General features: G+C 54.7%; 7 protein-coding genes across 7 annotated transcripts; all 7 read left to right on the top strand.

The window, feature by feature from the left end:
- Positions 1-1,003: 1,003 nt before the first annotated feature.
- On the top strand, positions 1,004-2,137 carry GNI_170830 (hypothetical protein; the record flags this gene model as incomplete). Its single annotated transcript, XM_011134999.1, has 1 exon — positions 1,004-2,137. The coding sequence occupies one exon, from the start codon at positions 1,004-1,006 to the stop codon at positions 2,135-2,137; it is 1,134 nt and encodes a 377-aa protein (XP_011133301.1).
- Positions 2,138-2,609: 472 nt separating this feature from the next.
- On the top strand, positions 2,610-6,695 carry GNI_170820 (SAC3/GANP family protein; the record flags this gene model as incomplete). The annotated part of the gene is made up of 1 exon (XM_011134998.1): positions 2,610-6,695. The coding sequence occupies one exon, from the start codon at positions 2,610-2,612 to the stop codon at positions 6,693-6,695; it is 4,086 nt and encodes a 1,361-aa protein (XP_011133300.1).
- A 210-nt stretch (positions 6,696-6,905) lies between these two features.
- Positions 6,906-9,440, top strand: GNI_170810 (hypothetical protein; the record flags this gene model as incomplete). Its single annotated transcript, XM_011134997.1, has 3 exons — positions 6,906-7,203; positions 7,505-7,755; positions 7,821-9,440. The coding sequence occupies 3 exons, from the start codon at positions 6,906-6,908 to the stop codon at positions 9,438-9,440; spliced, it is 2,169 nt and encodes a 722-aa protein (XP_011133299.1).
- Positions 9,441-9,924: 484 nt separating this feature from the next.
- Positions 9,925-11,739, top strand: GNI_170800 (hypothetical protein; the record flags this gene model as incomplete). Its single annotated transcript, XM_011134996.1, has 1 exon — positions 9,925-11,739. The coding sequence occupies one exon, from the start codon at positions 9,925-9,927 to the stop codon at positions 11,737-11,739; it is 1,815 nt and encodes a 604-aa protein (XP_011133298.1).
- A 608-nt stretch (positions 11,740-12,347) lies between these two features.
- GNI_170790 (hypothetical protein) lies at positions 12,348-12,947 on the top strand (the record flags this gene model as incomplete). The annotated part of the gene is made up of 1 exon (XM_011134995.1): positions 12,348-12,947. One exon carries the CDS (start codon positions 12,348-12,350, stop codon positions 12,945-12,947), a length of 600 nt encoding a protein of 199 aa, XP_011133297.1.
- Positions 12,948-13,275: 328 nt separating this feature from the next.
- Positions 13,276-13,719, top strand: GNI_170780 (hypothetical protein; the record flags this gene model as incomplete). The annotated part of the gene is made up of 1 exon (XM_011134994.1): positions 13,276-13,719. One exon carries the CDS (start codon positions 13,276-13,278, stop codon positions 13,717-13,719), a length of 444 nt encoding a protein of 147 aa, XP_011133296.1.
- Positions 13,720-14,115: 396 nt separating this feature from the next.
- GNI_170770 (hypothetical protein) lies at positions 14,116-14,931 on the top strand (the record flags this gene model as incomplete). The annotated part of the gene is made up of 1 exon (XM_011134993.1): positions 14,116-14,931. One exon carries the CDS (start codon positions 14,116-14,118, stop codon positions 14,929-14,931), a length of 816 nt encoding a protein of 271 aa, XP_011133295.1.
- Positions 14,932-15,072: the final 141 nt, after the last annotated feature.

Genomic DNA, 15,072 nt, shown 5'->3' with positions numbered 1-15,072 from the left:
GAGTCCGCTGAGACAGAGTCTGCTGAGACGGAGTCTGCTGAGACGGAGTCTGCTGAGACGGAGTCTGCTGAGACGGAGTCTGCTGGAACGACAGTTCAGGCGCTGCCCGTGCATCAAAAGTTGGAGGAAAGAGAGGTGCGGGTTGAGCAGAGAGTATCGAGATTTCGACCCGAGGCTCTGGAGCCGCTCACGGGAAATGAGGCGTCAAAAATCGAGTAGACGGTTTCCGGAGCACTCCAGTATGCCGTGGCGTGGGACTGGCCGCATGGGATTGTTCTGCATCGACATGCAAGAATCACGGGCACGGGAACAGGGAAGAATAAAACCTGAAATATAGCTGATTAGTTTTTAGGGTAGAGACTCGAGGTTTAAACTTTCCCCCAATCTCTCGGGCTTGGTCCAACTGAAAATTCTCAGCTACGATGGGGAGGGAACGCTCGCTCGCTTCGGAAGCTCGCTCGCCTCGGAAGCTCGCTCGCCTCGGAAGTAAATGGCGGCGGCAGTAAAGGACGGTTGCTGCACTTGTGGGTGCCATCTGGACGTCGGGATGCGCCGTCTCAAAACGTGGGAGAACGGAACGGGGTGGTCCAGGATGTGGGAGCCGAGAACGAGGTGGCCCAGAACGGAGAACGGCGGTGGGAAGGATTCTGGGTCTGAATAATTAGCCTCAAGAATTAATATGTGCTAAATCAGTGCCCGAGAAATCAGTGCCTGGAGAAGCAGAACGTGGAGCCGCAGGACCTGGCTGGCAGCAAACCTACGAACCACTGGCGCATGGATCGATCGGAGGTTGGTTCGGAATGCATGCCTGCTTCTGGAGCGGCGGCCTATCTAGGTAACAATCTATCCTAATAGTGGCCTAACGAACTAGGTCACTTGTACGACGGGCTAGGTCGAGTACATCAACTACAGTAATCGCAAGGTGGCTAGTTCCTGGGACGGATTGTCCTGTCGGTAGTTTTGCCGCGGGTGAGCGGCTTTATTCTCGTTCAAAATTATTACTATGTTCAAAAGGATCCTGTCGTGCTGTTGTTCTTCAGAAGGCCGGAAGTCGGCGGATGCGCAGACAGGCGTCCAGGGCGGAGCGGTGCACCAAGGGGGTGAGGCTGGTGGCGATATGAATATTCTGCAGTTGATTCAGTCCATGCTTGAAGGACCCATTGTCCAGATTGTCACATCCCGGCTGGCCGGCGGTGCCCCTTCCCCTCGCTTCCCAGAGGCGCTGGCTGCCGAGTTGGAGCACCTGGAGAACTACGAAACTGCCAAAAAGCTCGCTCAAGTGATCGCCGCAGGTCCCACCACCCAGAACATCGCCATGGCCCGCATGCTAGCCATCCAACTCGCCAAGGAACTCGTAGACGCCGCCGACAAGGTTTTCCCCATTGTCGACCCGGCCACCGCCGTCCCCGTGGCTCCTGGAACAGAGACCCCCGCCGCTGCCGCCCCAGCAGCTACGACTACGACCACCGCCGCTGCGCCTACCACTCCCGCCGCTGTGACCTCGACTCCCACCCCTGCGCCGGTCGCTGAGGCCCCCGTGGCTGCGACTACTCCTACCACCCCTGCGGTTACTACGGCCTCCACCGTGGCGCCCGCCACCGAGTCTGCTCCTGCCGTTCCTACCACGGTCGTAAAGGCTGCCGCCACAGTGGCACCTGCCGAGGAGGAAGCTGGTGTTAAGGAGGAAGGAAATGACGCGTCGGCGAAACCTGACGCGTCGGCGAAACCTGCTTCTTCTGCGCAGGCCACGCCTGCGGTCGGCGAAGCGGACATTGTCGAGGCGGAGGATGTCGGGACGGAAGAGAGCGATGAGGAGTTCGACAGCGAGGAGTTGAGCAGTGACGAGCTGTACAGCGAAGAGGATACGGACGAGGAGACGGACGAGGAGTACTCACCGGAGATGCTCGAAGGGCTTATGCAGCAGCTTGCCGGTGAAGGAAGCTCGGCGGAACTGCAGCAACTGGCAGCAAGCATTGCTTCAGGAGCACCCGTTTCGATGAAGCAAATTGAGAGCTTGGTAGCCCAAGGTTTGGTCACGGCAGGAGAGGATGAAACTGAAGCCGATGCCGAAACTGAGGCCAAGAGGGTCGTGGTTCCCAGGGTACAACTCGAGGACCCGGCGGTGCCCCGGTCATAAATGAGACTATACCGAGCGCGTCTACCGCTGCTCTCTACCGCTGCCTACCGCGGCTCCGGAGCGGAACCATTCGCTCAAGCGTCAACCGACCGTGTCTACTGACAGACCGGAAGACATCGATCGACCCAATTCGTCAACATTGGCAGAGAAGACAGAGAAGACAGAGAGACAGAAAAGACAGAGAGGCAGAGAAGACAGAGAGTTTCTTGAACAAGATGTCGGTCCTGTTGTAGTGCGGTACATCGAGGGCACTGAAAGAGTAGGGACCCCTCGGAAAAAATGTTGTACAGCAAGGCTTAAGTTTTTGTAGCATAGAATAGAATCGAATTTCTTGATGAGTCAAAGGATAGTGGGTGGGGAGACGCAGTGAGTAAAAAGACGCAGCGAAAAGGCGGTTAGGGTAAACGAGTGGTGGACTGAGCAAGCAGGCGGTGTGATTTTTGTGGGTGGTTGTGGGTATGGACGATTAAAAATGAGCAAGGATGGGGGGTTGAGGAGTCAGTTGCTTGAGCCAGTGGGGTCCGAAATCCCGCCTTTTGGGCAGTTATTTGGAAGGGAGGAACATCGTTTACTGTCTCGGAGTAATGACAACACATGGGAGAGAGTGTTGAATTCCGTGCAGACGTTGGAGGGTCTAGCTGGAGTAGGTGGTGGCCAGTTCGTGGGAGGGCTGTTGGGGATGTGTACGGCGGTGGAGATGGTGGATAAGCAATTGACATCGACGACCAACGATTTGGAGCGTATTGCTAACGATCGAGACATAGAGGGTCGGTATGTGAATGTTCATTTGGCGGTTAAATCCTTTCAACGTTCGGATGCATCTAAGACCTTCAAACCGACCGAAACGCGTTCCGTGGTATGGTGTCGACGGACTGTGGATATGTGTTTAAAGTTACACGGCTCGGCAGACGACCCAGATGCAACCCCCATCTGGCTATATCAGCAGGGCCGCAAATACCGCTTCTTAGATGTCTACAACTTTCTTCGCGACAGATTTCGAGGTCTGTGGCAGGATCTAACTATTCAACATTCTCCCACTCATCAAGGCAATATTGAGGTACTGGAGATAAGTTGTCGGTTGCTCATTCTGGCCGAAGAACTGTTAGCAGATGACCCAGAGTTTACATCTGTGCAGAACAATAATCTTCTCTCCACATGTCTGGATAAACTGATGGCTTCCTACGAGGCTGTTCGAGAGACGTTAAGGAATTCGCCATCGAAGCACGAATGGCCAGTCAGTTCCGCACTGCAGTCCAATCTCGACGACCATAGATTACAGGAATTAAAGGACATCCTCGTATACGAGTCGCCTTTTGAAGCCGAATTCTGGTGCTACCGAATCCTCCTATGTCTCTCCTCCCAGGACTCCTCCTCGGCTCTTCACGTAATGTTCAAGGTACCAGACTCCTTCAAGCAAAACCCTTTGGTTCGTCTTGCCACGGCCGCCGTAAACGCCTTTTACGGTGGGAACGAAACACGCTTCTTCAAGTTCACTCCACAAGCACCTCCACTACTCGCCATTCTACTTAACAAATACAACGACCTCGCTCGAGTCAGACTACTAGGGAAAGTCGCTTGCGACTCGATCAGACGACAGAACTCCAGGATCCCCCTAGCAACCTTCGGAAGACTCTTCCTACTCAACAACCCAAAATCCATAAACAACTTCTGCAGCCTTGTCAACGCCACAATTCTACCCACCAACCAAACAGACAACAACAATTACGTAGAAGTATCTCAGGCCGTCGCACCTACCATCACGTCGCATACCACAGACCCACAGCTCATAAGCAATATCAACCGCCACTCCGGTGGTAGACTGCGACTTTTGGACCCCCGTTTATCTACAACATCCGATCTTGACGACTCCGTAGTTCGACGCCACAATACCGTCCGTCGTAATTCGATTAGTCTCAACTCATCCAATGGACGCGGCTCATCGATGTTTGGCGGGTCCACGACCCCCAGGACGAACATTAGGGCCCACCCCGGCAGAACTACGGAACGCTTCCCGTCATCGGGGTTTCCTCCTTCCGGGCTTCCTCCTTCCGGGTTTCCTCCTTCCGGGTTTCCTCCTTCCGGGTTTCCTCCTTCCGGGTTTCCTCCTTCGGATATAAGCTCTACTCCGCATCCCCCGGTCTCTTCCTGGCTGGCTCCGGAGTTGTCAAGCGCAGGTGGAAGACTGAAGAGGAAACTTCCAACGCCAATACTCTCAAGCGCCGTTGATCCTTTGCCCCGAAATTTCTCGGCGTCGCGAAGCAGCTTTGCCTGCAGCACGCTTGAGGGACACGATGCGGGAAATAAGCAAGGCCCGCTTACGACCGAGAGGTTCGACTCCGGCAGGGGCAGGCATTCTCTGTTGGGCGACCGAGCGGCGGCCAGCCCGTCACTGGCCTCTCGGGCAGACCCGGAGTTGGAGTTAGACGGCAGCAGTTCGCGACCTGCCGGGTCAGCGGTGGATGGAGAAAACATCTCAGAAGCCGGCGAGGCTCAAGTCCATGCGGAGATTCGGAAGCGGAGGCTTTCAGGCGACGGCGGTCTCCCGAAGAAGCGAAAGGAAGCCGGTTCCTCCAGCTGGGCTAGCGAAGACGACCTGGTCATCGGCGCGAGTTGCTCTATGGAGCGTGAAATCAAAGCATATGGAAGGGACGTGTATAGGTCAGTTGAGGTAGCTAGTGAACATCTTGACGTATCCTGTCTGGACGAGTTCGGCAGCTCTTGGGCTGTGGAGGAACTGCAAAGGGCCCTTCAGGTGCCCTCCGAAAGGCTGTGCGAAAAACTGCCTGAAAGACCCTCTGAAAAGTTGCCTGTCCCTTTGTTGACCTCACCGCCGCTATCCTTGCCGGAACCCACGGTATGCTTGTACACCCTGAATGTGGCCGGTTCCATACACTGTCCGTTGGCCAGCATGCTAGATGCTTACGTATTAGGCACTAGGTCTACCTCTGGTTTGCTGATGGACTGGTACCGTTCTCCACAGGAGCCACGGTTAGCGGAGTCGCCCACCACCGGTTCGCAACTCACCGACTTGCAGATGGCTCAGCAAGCCAAGGCTTGTTTGAGGAGCTATTTATGCTTTAAAAGTAGAGGAGCCGCCCTGTGTGCTACTGCCATCAGATATAATTCCTACCGCGTGGAGTGCGAGCTGGGTGCTGATGTCCACAGTCCTGTCAATACGTCTCCGGCGAAGAGTTCCGTCACGTTTGCTGCTCGGCCCTGTCCGTCCTCCCGGACTAATAGCAGCGATGTAAACGCCTGGCACTCCCTGGGAAGTCATTCCCCAGCAAGCAACTCCCCTGCCAGCGCGAGAAGGCCAGGGAGGGAGGTTCGGGGGAAGGAAGTGCCAACCGTTGACAGACATGAGGCCGTGGCGAATGTCATATATTGTTGTACAACGGAGCTAAAGCTTTCCAAGATAAAATTGGACACAGCAAATCCGTGGAGAATTGAGAACGCTGTTGGTCTGACCTCGGAACTTGACCGAGTGAACTCCTGGTTGAACGCAAATGCACCAAAGTGTCATACTCTCACGCTACTCTGGCGGGCGAAATCCAGATCCAAGCTTTCCAAGACAGCAGGGGACCGAGATAACATGGGCAGACACATGTCTCGATGTGTTCAGCAGGCAGTAAAAAAATGCATTGCTGCTAGTCCGTGGCTTCAAGACCTGGACTACAGGTTGCACGGAGAAAATCACAGTCTCGTTTTAGTTTATGCGCCCTCTAAAAAGCTGTCGCACACGTGTGCGGAAAATGAAGAAGCGCTGTCAAGCGCACCTGGATCTGGACGAGGAGCTCGTTTGGATCATGAACTGCACCGTAGCGAAAGCTGTCAGCGTCTGCATTTCATGACGGCGTCTGTCTCGCACGCATTCCAACGAGTTGTCCGAGCGTACATAAAGGCTGCGGCAGAAGATGTCATCGAGAATCCCGTTTCCGGGGTGCTGACGTTGGCGACTGGCGATGCGGAGTCTACGCTATCTCGGTCGGCATCACCCATATTAGCCGGGATTGCTGTCTACTGGAAGCCGGTGGTGTCGTACACACTGCCGTTCATGCTTCTGCATATTTGGAAGCGACAGATGCGGTCGGCCACTCTGCGATCGAGTATAACAGAGATGCTGGACTGCCTGGACACTGGGATCGCGTCTTTCCTCGCTTTGCCGTACTGGAAACCGGCTCCGGTGGATCGAGATTTGGCTGCGCTAGTAGATGGTGGTTTGACATCGTTCCTGAATTTGCGCAAGGTCCGGAAGATCTTGAAAAAAATTCGGAAGGCATGCAAGGCCTACAAGCAGAACTGTGCCGAGATCATTGATACCCTGAAAGAGGAGGAAGCAGCCGTCACGCTCAAAATTCCACAGATAGCCACTATCGAAGCAGCTACTGAGCGTTTGCGCAAGGCCCGAAAATTGATTCGAGAAATCGTTCGGAAAAGCGTCATGGCGGTTGAGACCCAACTCTCTACCGAGATTATGAAAATGACGTTTGTCCTGCCGTTACCATTGCACTTATGTAAGTCGGATTTTCGTTCGCGCGCGAGAGGCGTGCCTGCGTAGCCTTTGGTGGTGCAAGCACGGTCTCGTTGAGCCGTGACCCGATCTCGGGTTGGGTCGAATCATGTGGGTCCATCCATGGTGGGGGGGACTGGCTGAAATGCTTTGCTTCTTTTAGGGACGAGCAAAACTTCTTGGAGCGGTCGGTCATTACCGCCGGGGTTCATTGCTTGCGGTGAGAAAACTACTGTGCGATGAAAAACCTAACTAAGTATGCTTCGTACGGTGACTCTTGACGTCAGCGAGAGAGTAAGGGTGTCTCTGACGTACCCAGGCGCGTCCAAGGTCGTTCTGGCCATGAATGACGACGTTCAATGCGCTGTCTCACAACCGATAGTGCTGGAGTTGGAGCCCCTGCGTGCTGCTTACGAGAGCAGCAATAGTGAAGCGAAAGGAGGACCCCCTGCCGGGGCGGGTGTTCCCCGGATGACGGCTCCGCTGGCGACTGCGCCCCTTTTGGGTCCGTCGTTGAGGGTGGATGATGAACTCGAGAATGCGAAGATGTCCGCTGGTCGAGAGACGCTTTTGGCGCTGGTCTCGCCGCAAAGAAGGCCTCCCGCCTGCTGGAGAACTCCCGGGATTTACACCCGCAAGAGGGCAGACGACGACCTGGTAGAAATATTCAACTTTCCAGTCATGTCCCCCACCAGACCTCGGACCCAGACATAATGCTTTTCTGTGCCTAACATTTTGCAATGCACCTGCTTAAAGGTAAACCCTCATCAGGGTTTCAGAATTTCACGCACGGGAAGTGCAGGCAGGGCCATACGGGGGACAGGGGGGGCAGGGACACGGCTGTGTGTGTGTTGCAGAGTCCTTTGACCATGCCTGGTCGGTGGCGCAGGGTAGCCGAGTGAGCGCGTTGGACCTCGACTCGTTGGCGAGAGTGTGCGTGGCGGTGGTCGACAGCAGCACACAAGAGAGCGACCAAGAGGTGCAGGAGTGGTTGAGCAGAGTGCGGACATGTCCGCGGACCGCGGGTTTGTTCGTGGCAGGGTTGGTGAAGATCGTGTCCTCGAACTACAAAGACCTCGAATCGCGGGTGAAGGAATTGATCCTGAAGGTAACGGCGCGGATGGGAGGTGGTGGCCCGGGATGGAGGTGTGGGAGCAATAGATGTTTGTTTAGCTAGTTCAGAAGCATGAGGAGTTGTTTCGAGTGCGTTCGGAGTCGGTGAGTGAGGAGGAGGTGGAGGACCCGGTATTCAAAAGTCGGAGGAAGCGTAAGGGTCGGAAGCGTGGTGCGGAAACATGTTTGGAGGCAGTACCGAGTTCACAGTTGGCGCTGCCGGGTCCTTCACCACTGGCGGCGGCGAGGGCGCCGGGGGTCCGCGTTAAGATGACGACGGACATGAGTTGGCTGGCTGATCCAGGTTTCGCCGAAAGCCTGGCCAAAGTGGACTTGATGGTACAGCAAGGCCTGGGTCAGGGGGTTGAGCTGAGTCAGGGAGTGAGGTCGCTGTTAGGGGCCACTGACGCGCCACTTGAGGTGGACGAGGCGGACGAGTCCTTCTTTGGCTTTCCGGAAGTGGCGCGCTGGACGGCCGAGGCGCGCCCGAACGTTCTGAGGAACATCGCCGCGGACCCCGTAGCTACGGCCCGCGCCGGCGCGGACTCAGCAGCTGCGAATCTGGCCACGGTCGAGGACTTCCGGTCCAACCTTCCGGAGGAATTCCGGCCCAACCATGCGGAGGAATTCCGGTCCAACCATGCGGAGGACTTCCAGTCCAACCATCCTGACCAAGAAAATGCTCCGCCCAGCGTTAATTGGGGAACAGGCTCCAAAGCCCGGCTGACCCCCTCGGCGCAGTCCGCAAGCCCACGGGGAACGGAGAGGCTGGAGGGAACGGGGCGGCTGGGAACGGAACAGACCGTCTACATGCGGGAACGCGGGCGCGACCGGGCAGGGTACCTGACGCCGACGATTGATTCAGTTGCGGGGATGCGCACACCGCCTCAGCCTCCGGCCAGCATCACGGTGCACATGCACGAGAGGTCGGCGGCGAGGCCGGACCTACGGATAGATGCGCGGCTCGGTAAGAAGCCTAGCAAAGCCCGGTCCGGGGTGGTCAAGACGTTGTGGGCCTACGGACAGGCTGCGAAACGCGACGCAGACATTAACTACTTAGGGAACCATCAGTCGTTCATCCTTAGCGGGTCCTCCGTTGGAGGGTCCTCCACTGGCGGGTTCCCGACTGTAGACTCGGACTTGCATCTGCAGAGGAAGCGTTGCAAGCAACCCGATCAGGCACCCGTGAGGGAGAACCCGTCCTTCTGGCGGGAGATAGCGGCCTTCCTCAATCGCCCGCGGTCCGTAATCGTCGACGCTTTTGTGCAGCGAGAACGACTAACACTCCAGACAAGTGTGGACGATGTCATCCCCCCGCTTTCGGTGATCGAAGAAGAAGAGGAGCCGCACAGCACTTCTGGCCGCTGGCCGGCAGACCACGTGGTCCGCGACCCGGCCGCTGCAGGAGAGAGAGTCCCCGCGGTCGAACCTGGGCTGGTCGAACCTGTGCTGGTCGAACCTGACCTGGTCGAACCTGAACTGGTCGAGACTGCACTTGAGTCCAGAATGGAGCCAGTTGCGGGCAATGAGGAGGAGAGAACTACCGACGGCAGATGTGAAGTTAGTACACCGTGGCAAGGTCTTGAGTGCTCCTCCGTTCCGCCGACCGAGCATTACGAGAGACAAAGGCTGTTGTCGTCGGTAGGATCCAATAAAAAGGCGCAAGCTCTCAAATCGTAAGACCCATTTCCTTCCTCCTTCTGTCTCCCCTCTCGGTCCATCCTTCTCTCTCCCTCCCTTTGACGAATGAGCGTCTTTAGTGTATTGGACGCCTTGTTGGAACGGGTGGCAGCCCCGGTGGACTGGCGCTGTGTGTTACCTACGGACGTTAAACGGTGGCAGGCTGCTATTTGCTTCGGCACCCTGCTGCAGTTGTTGGCCGAGGGATCCTACCTGGCGTCTCAAAGTGCCCCGTTCGCGCCTATTCTGCTGGCCTGGCCGAGTTGGAATCGAAAGCGATTGTCAGTGGACCCCGGATCAGCCATTAAAAGACTTCGAGCATCGGAACACACGTCTCAGACGGTGGGCATTTCAGATAGTACGCGTAGATAGCTAGATAGAGCAAAAAAAAACAGCTACTCGGGGTAGGTTTCACTAGTTGTGTGACTAGAGGGTAGAGAGAGTGACTAGAGGGTATTGGGTTGTTGGCAAGTAGACCTGTGAGATGTCCTCCTGGTTAAGCCCGTTGATTCGGTCGAGTCCGTTGATCCGGTCTATCTGGAATCGTGTGGAACTTCCTAGTTGTGCGTGTGGTCATGAAGATGTGTTTCTGATTACGGATTCGCTTGTGCATTTGGAATGTGTTCTGGATTACTTGGAGCGGGAAGCCAGTCAGTTGTCGGCATGCGCGGAAGCAGTGCACAAGCCGAGCGACCCGATACTAGATCTTAGAGAATTGGCAGGTGGAGATGTCCAGGAGGGAAAGCTCGACCAGGAGGGAAGGCTCGACCAGGAGGCGAGAGAGACTGCTTTCGGTACGGTTGGTCCAGAAGCGTGTTTCGACACGGTGGATCTGTACATACCAGATGCGCGTTTCGAAGTTGATACGGTCGAGGTCGAAGTTGATACGGGCCAGGCCGAAGAGCCGGGCCCGGCCAAAGAGGCGGTCCCGGGTGGTAGCGGGGGAGGGACGGAGGACCAGAGTGTTTCCCCGGAGCCAGTGCATATCGTGGCTACGTCAGGGACCTGTACGGCAGGGGGAATAGATGAGGAGAAATTGCGGGTGTTGGTGGTCGTTTTGGGCTCGGCGGAGGTTCCGGATATTCCGGTGTTGCAGAAGTGCACGATTTTAGTCCAGCAACCGCGGGGTCGATTCCCGGCGATGCAAGTTCGGTCGTTGTTGATTTTATTAGGCGGTATGACTGAGTGGAGACTGAAGCGGCGGCGGGGGAAGGTGGTGGTGTGTTCGGAGGGTGCGGCTTCGCGAGAGTTGTTCGTCTACCTTGCGTTTCGACTGTTGTGTCGTCCGACTTGCGGCAACGGAATAGGCGTGGATCCGGCGTTCCTGAGTCACTGCGAAGGCTTGGTACAGCAACTCCGCAACCCGACGTCACCCCAGGCATCCTTTGTCAACACATTGACCCATCCAAAGCCCGGGTTTTCTTTGCAGACACTCTTCACTAGTCAGATGCTCGCACTCGCCTTCTTGAATCAACTCTTCTACGCAGCCGCTCCTCCCCAAGCTGAGTTACAAAAGACTGGTGTCCCGGAACTTCCAGGTCCTACGCACCCAAAGCTGACGGCAGATATAATGGAAAAGGCACTCAGGAGATTGAGAACCGCCTCTGCCTTGGTGGACACGACCCCGTCTGGTACCTCGTCCATTCATAATAATGGAATTCATAACAATGGAATGCGAATCACTCGAATACACCTGTCTATAAAGACCTGTGGACGCAGCGCCACAGAGATGTTTGGAGACGAACACCCAACGTTGGAGGTGTGGACAGATGAGAATACGCTACAGTCCTCTCGACCCTCCCACACCCTTTCGCGAAGCAACGTGTCTGCTCACGTGTTGGGGATGAATAACACCCTCATGAAAAAAAGCTTAAATTTGATTACCTGGGAAACGCAGCTGGAAGCCTGCCATGCCAGTCAAGATCTCATGATCAGAATGCTCGGAGTCAAGTGGATGATACGGACACAAGTTAACACCCATTGGATTCATCAGTGGATGACGGAAGGAGGGGATGAAGTGGTAATTTTACCCAACAACCTCGCCTCCTTCTCACGAATCTTTCCTGCCTTTGACGAGGAAACATTAACACGGCCAAAGGGTATGTCACTGAGCGGAACGGTATCAAATGGAGTCCAGGAATCGAACGCAATGCTAGACACCACGCCACGAAGCGTAGCCGCGATGGATGTGCACAGGGCCCTTCTTGGTACGCTGAGATTGCAAAATGAAGGGATTGACGGATATGATCTCATCGGCCAAAACAACACCATCATCCTGCAAATAACCTTTTCAACCTGACCGCGGCTTATTTTTATTCTGCCCCCCGTATCAGTTTTAGCCGTAGGCCTCGAACCCTGCGACAAGAAACGAGTGGAAGAGACCAACAGACAATGGTTCGCACCGTCAGACACTCACCCAGAAAAAAACTGTGTCTAGCCCCCGCGATTTTGTGGTGTCTCAAAGCCGCGTGTTTTTTTTTTAAAAGTTAAGTGCAACTGTGCTCGATGGATCTATTTCTATAGTTTCTCTCTTGCTTCAGTTCCAATGCGCCAAGCATTAACCATGGCGTGAAGACGAAGGTCGCTCTGTTAACAGTTGACCATACCTTCTTATTTGGTGGATGATTCGCTGTTGTTAACAAAGCTTACCGAGCGCTGACAGACAAGCAATTACATTGTATGGTGTTGTCGTTATGAACATTAGAGCCCATAACTGCGAGAAGAGACCTGGATTGTACCAAATTGGTTATATTACCGGACGACCTACTGAACCGGTGGTGAGAACTGGAGGTAGCGATGGTGAGAACTGGAGGGAGCGGTCGGTCTTTGATTGGTTGTTTGAGTTCTGTGTAGTTGTTTGAGTTCTGTGTAACAAGCGGGGCATTCGAATATTTTTTTTGGGGTGTTATGACTAGAGGGGTTCGAAGCGAGCAGGAGAGTGTGCAGGTTGTGAGCGCAGTGGCACTCGCAGTTTTCTCTATTGAAGCACCGCACACGCACATGCGAATGCAGTTATTTACAAACTCCGAGTTGGAGACCCTGATCTTGGCTGGTCGGAGCAGCCGCTTTACATCTGTCACGCCTGAGATGATGTGTTCAGAAGAGCGTGATGATGTTCCATGGGTCCATGACATATTGCGAACCACCAACGTCATAGAGCTCGCTTCTAAAACGGGCAATAAGGAAGGTGTGCGCCGGGAGTGCGCAGGTATCGATGGATTCTGTCAGATACACCCGGGCGACATACGTAACAGTGAGGGTATTGCGCTAAGCTCCATGACAATCAAGAGGGGGGAGTTTAATGAATTCTTGGTAGACCTCCACTTTCAAGGAAGTGGCGGGTTTGTTGCTCCAAAAACGCGGCCCTCGCCAGCCCACAAAAGCGCGGAGTTCTTCTCAGATGTATCCGATGACTTCTCTCGAAGTGCCTCTCAGGCAGCGGCTGGCATCTCTCGTGTTTCGAATCATGTCAAAAAATATTTTTCCTGGGGGAAACAAAGGAAGTAAACCAGACTGACCGAACCTGCCGAACAAGATCCTGTCATGTGACCCGATCGATCTGTATCGTAGTTGAGGTGGGCGCGGCGGCATTTGACACCTTCTTCTCGTGCCTGACCCAGTGCCAGTAAAAGGCATCGCGTGCCTTTTACTGACCTTACGGCCGACGTACTTGACGGAGTGGGCTACTTGACGGAGTGGGCTACAAGTAGGAGGACGTTCCAGTTAGGCAGGACGTTCCAGTGATTGGGTCCCCAGAGTTTACGGGTTGCCGGAACTGGTGATTGCAGGTCGGATTCGGCGATTGAAATTCGAACACGAGATTTTTTTCCTTCCAATGGCGCGTATGGTTCGAAGCGAGGTGAAGTCAGCGCAATCGGTGAATGTGGCCCTCGCGGTGTTACGTATTGAGGCGCCGCACACCTGGATGGAGATGCAGGTGACCGACGACAAGCTTTTGCAGGACCTGCTTTTAGTTGGTCAGAGCCCCGAGGCCGTGAAGTTAATCCCGCCTTTTGGACCCATGACGTCCGTCGCGTTTCTGGATCTCGGTCGTCTAGCGGAGTCCCCCGTAATACAGCAAGTTGCTACCAAAATGAGCGAAGAGCAAAGAATTGATGTTGCGGAGTGGGTGTACCAACTCAACTGTAGCGGACGTGTTCAATTACCCAATAACGGGATAACTAACGGTGACGGCAAGAAGCTACGTTTCATTACAGCTGAATACAACTCGGTTGACCAGCAATGCTGCTCGGTGCAATTTCACTTTGATCCTAATTAAAACTTCACTCAAGCGAAGCTTCTTTCAAGCAGGTTATTTATGGTGAGGTATTAGGTGAGAAGTGTCCCCGAGTCACTTATTGGTGATTTCTGAGGCAGAGAGCCGAGCGGCGATTTGGGTGACTCACGGTGCGCGCACAAAAGTGTGTGTACAAACACGCGCACAGATATTTTTCGACGAGATGAATTCCACTTCTGACCTCTTTGAGTCAAGTGCAAGAGAAGCTGTTCCCAGGCAGGAGAACAACTTCTCAATAACTCACCGAGACGATGCTCTCGCCGGAGGAGCTCAAATAGAGAAAAACTTACCAAAACGTACCCACAAATTGTAATCTGCAGACCACAAACTTTTTCCTGTCTGGGAGTTGTCACCGCTGTTCAGGAGTGAAGCCCGAATATGTACATGGTTTGTGTGTGGGGCTCGTGGCTACTCGGTGAAGGGCTCGTGGGCTGTGACATCGTAGAGGGAGGCGTGAATATCGGATCTGTCTTTTATGAAAATCGTCTGTTCGTTTTGTGTGCGGGCAACCGTGTTGTCTGGCGACGTCGTGCGCGCGGGAACGCGGGGCGGCGTTCATACGACACAGTACACCTCTCTCTGTTGACACTTACTTGGCAAGCTAGCCAGCAGCCGTCAACACCGCTAATCAAGTCACCCGTCGCTGGTCAAGTCACCCGTTGTTGGTCAAGTCACCCGTCGTTGGTCAAGTCACCCGTCGTTGGTCAAGTCACCCGCCGTTGGTCGAAATTTGATTTTTATTTTCCGATGGTACGTGCGGTTCGAAGCGAAGAAAACTCACAGCAATCGGCGGAAGCGGCTCTCGCGGTGTTATGCATTCGTGCCCCACACACCCGGATGACGCTGCTTGTCCGCGACGATCAGGACTTAGAAGACTTCTTTTTAGCTGCATGGAGCCCCTCGGTCTTTGGGGTCGCGGCAGCCCCGGCTGATGAACTCGTGCAGCCAGACGCAATTCTAAGCATAGGCCAGATAGCGTGGTCCAAAGGAATGAAGGACACCGTCTCCAAAGTCAGCGAAGCAGAAAGAGAAACTGCCCGTGGGGCCGCGTACGCTCTTTATGAAACCAAGCACATGAACATTCCCAGTACGTTCGAGGTAACTAATGGTGACGGCAAGCGGCTCTGTTCTCTTGGAGGCACTTTCGTGTCTGATGACTGCTTCAGAGTCGAACTCAGGTTTAGCACTCGGTAGTCAATGGCGGGCCAGGCATGATAGCACCCGCGCACCTTGCCGGATTCGCAGACTTTTTACAAACACACCACCTTGCCGGATTCGTAGGCAGGTCGTCGATACAGTCGATGTAGCCGAGTGGGGCCGTCGATGTAGCCCGCG

This window comes from Gregarina niphandrodes, assembly GCF_000223845.1.
Source record: "Gregarina niphandrodes unplaced genomic scaffold scaffold00058, whole genome shotgun sequence".
In the NCBI taxonomy this organism is placed as follows: domain Eukaryota; phylum Apicomplexa; class Conoidasida; order Eugregarinorida; family Gregarinidae; genus Gregarina; species Gregarina niphandrodes.
Note: the sequence above shows the minus strand (reverse complement) of the source record. Positions and strands in the feature narration are given on the sequence as shown.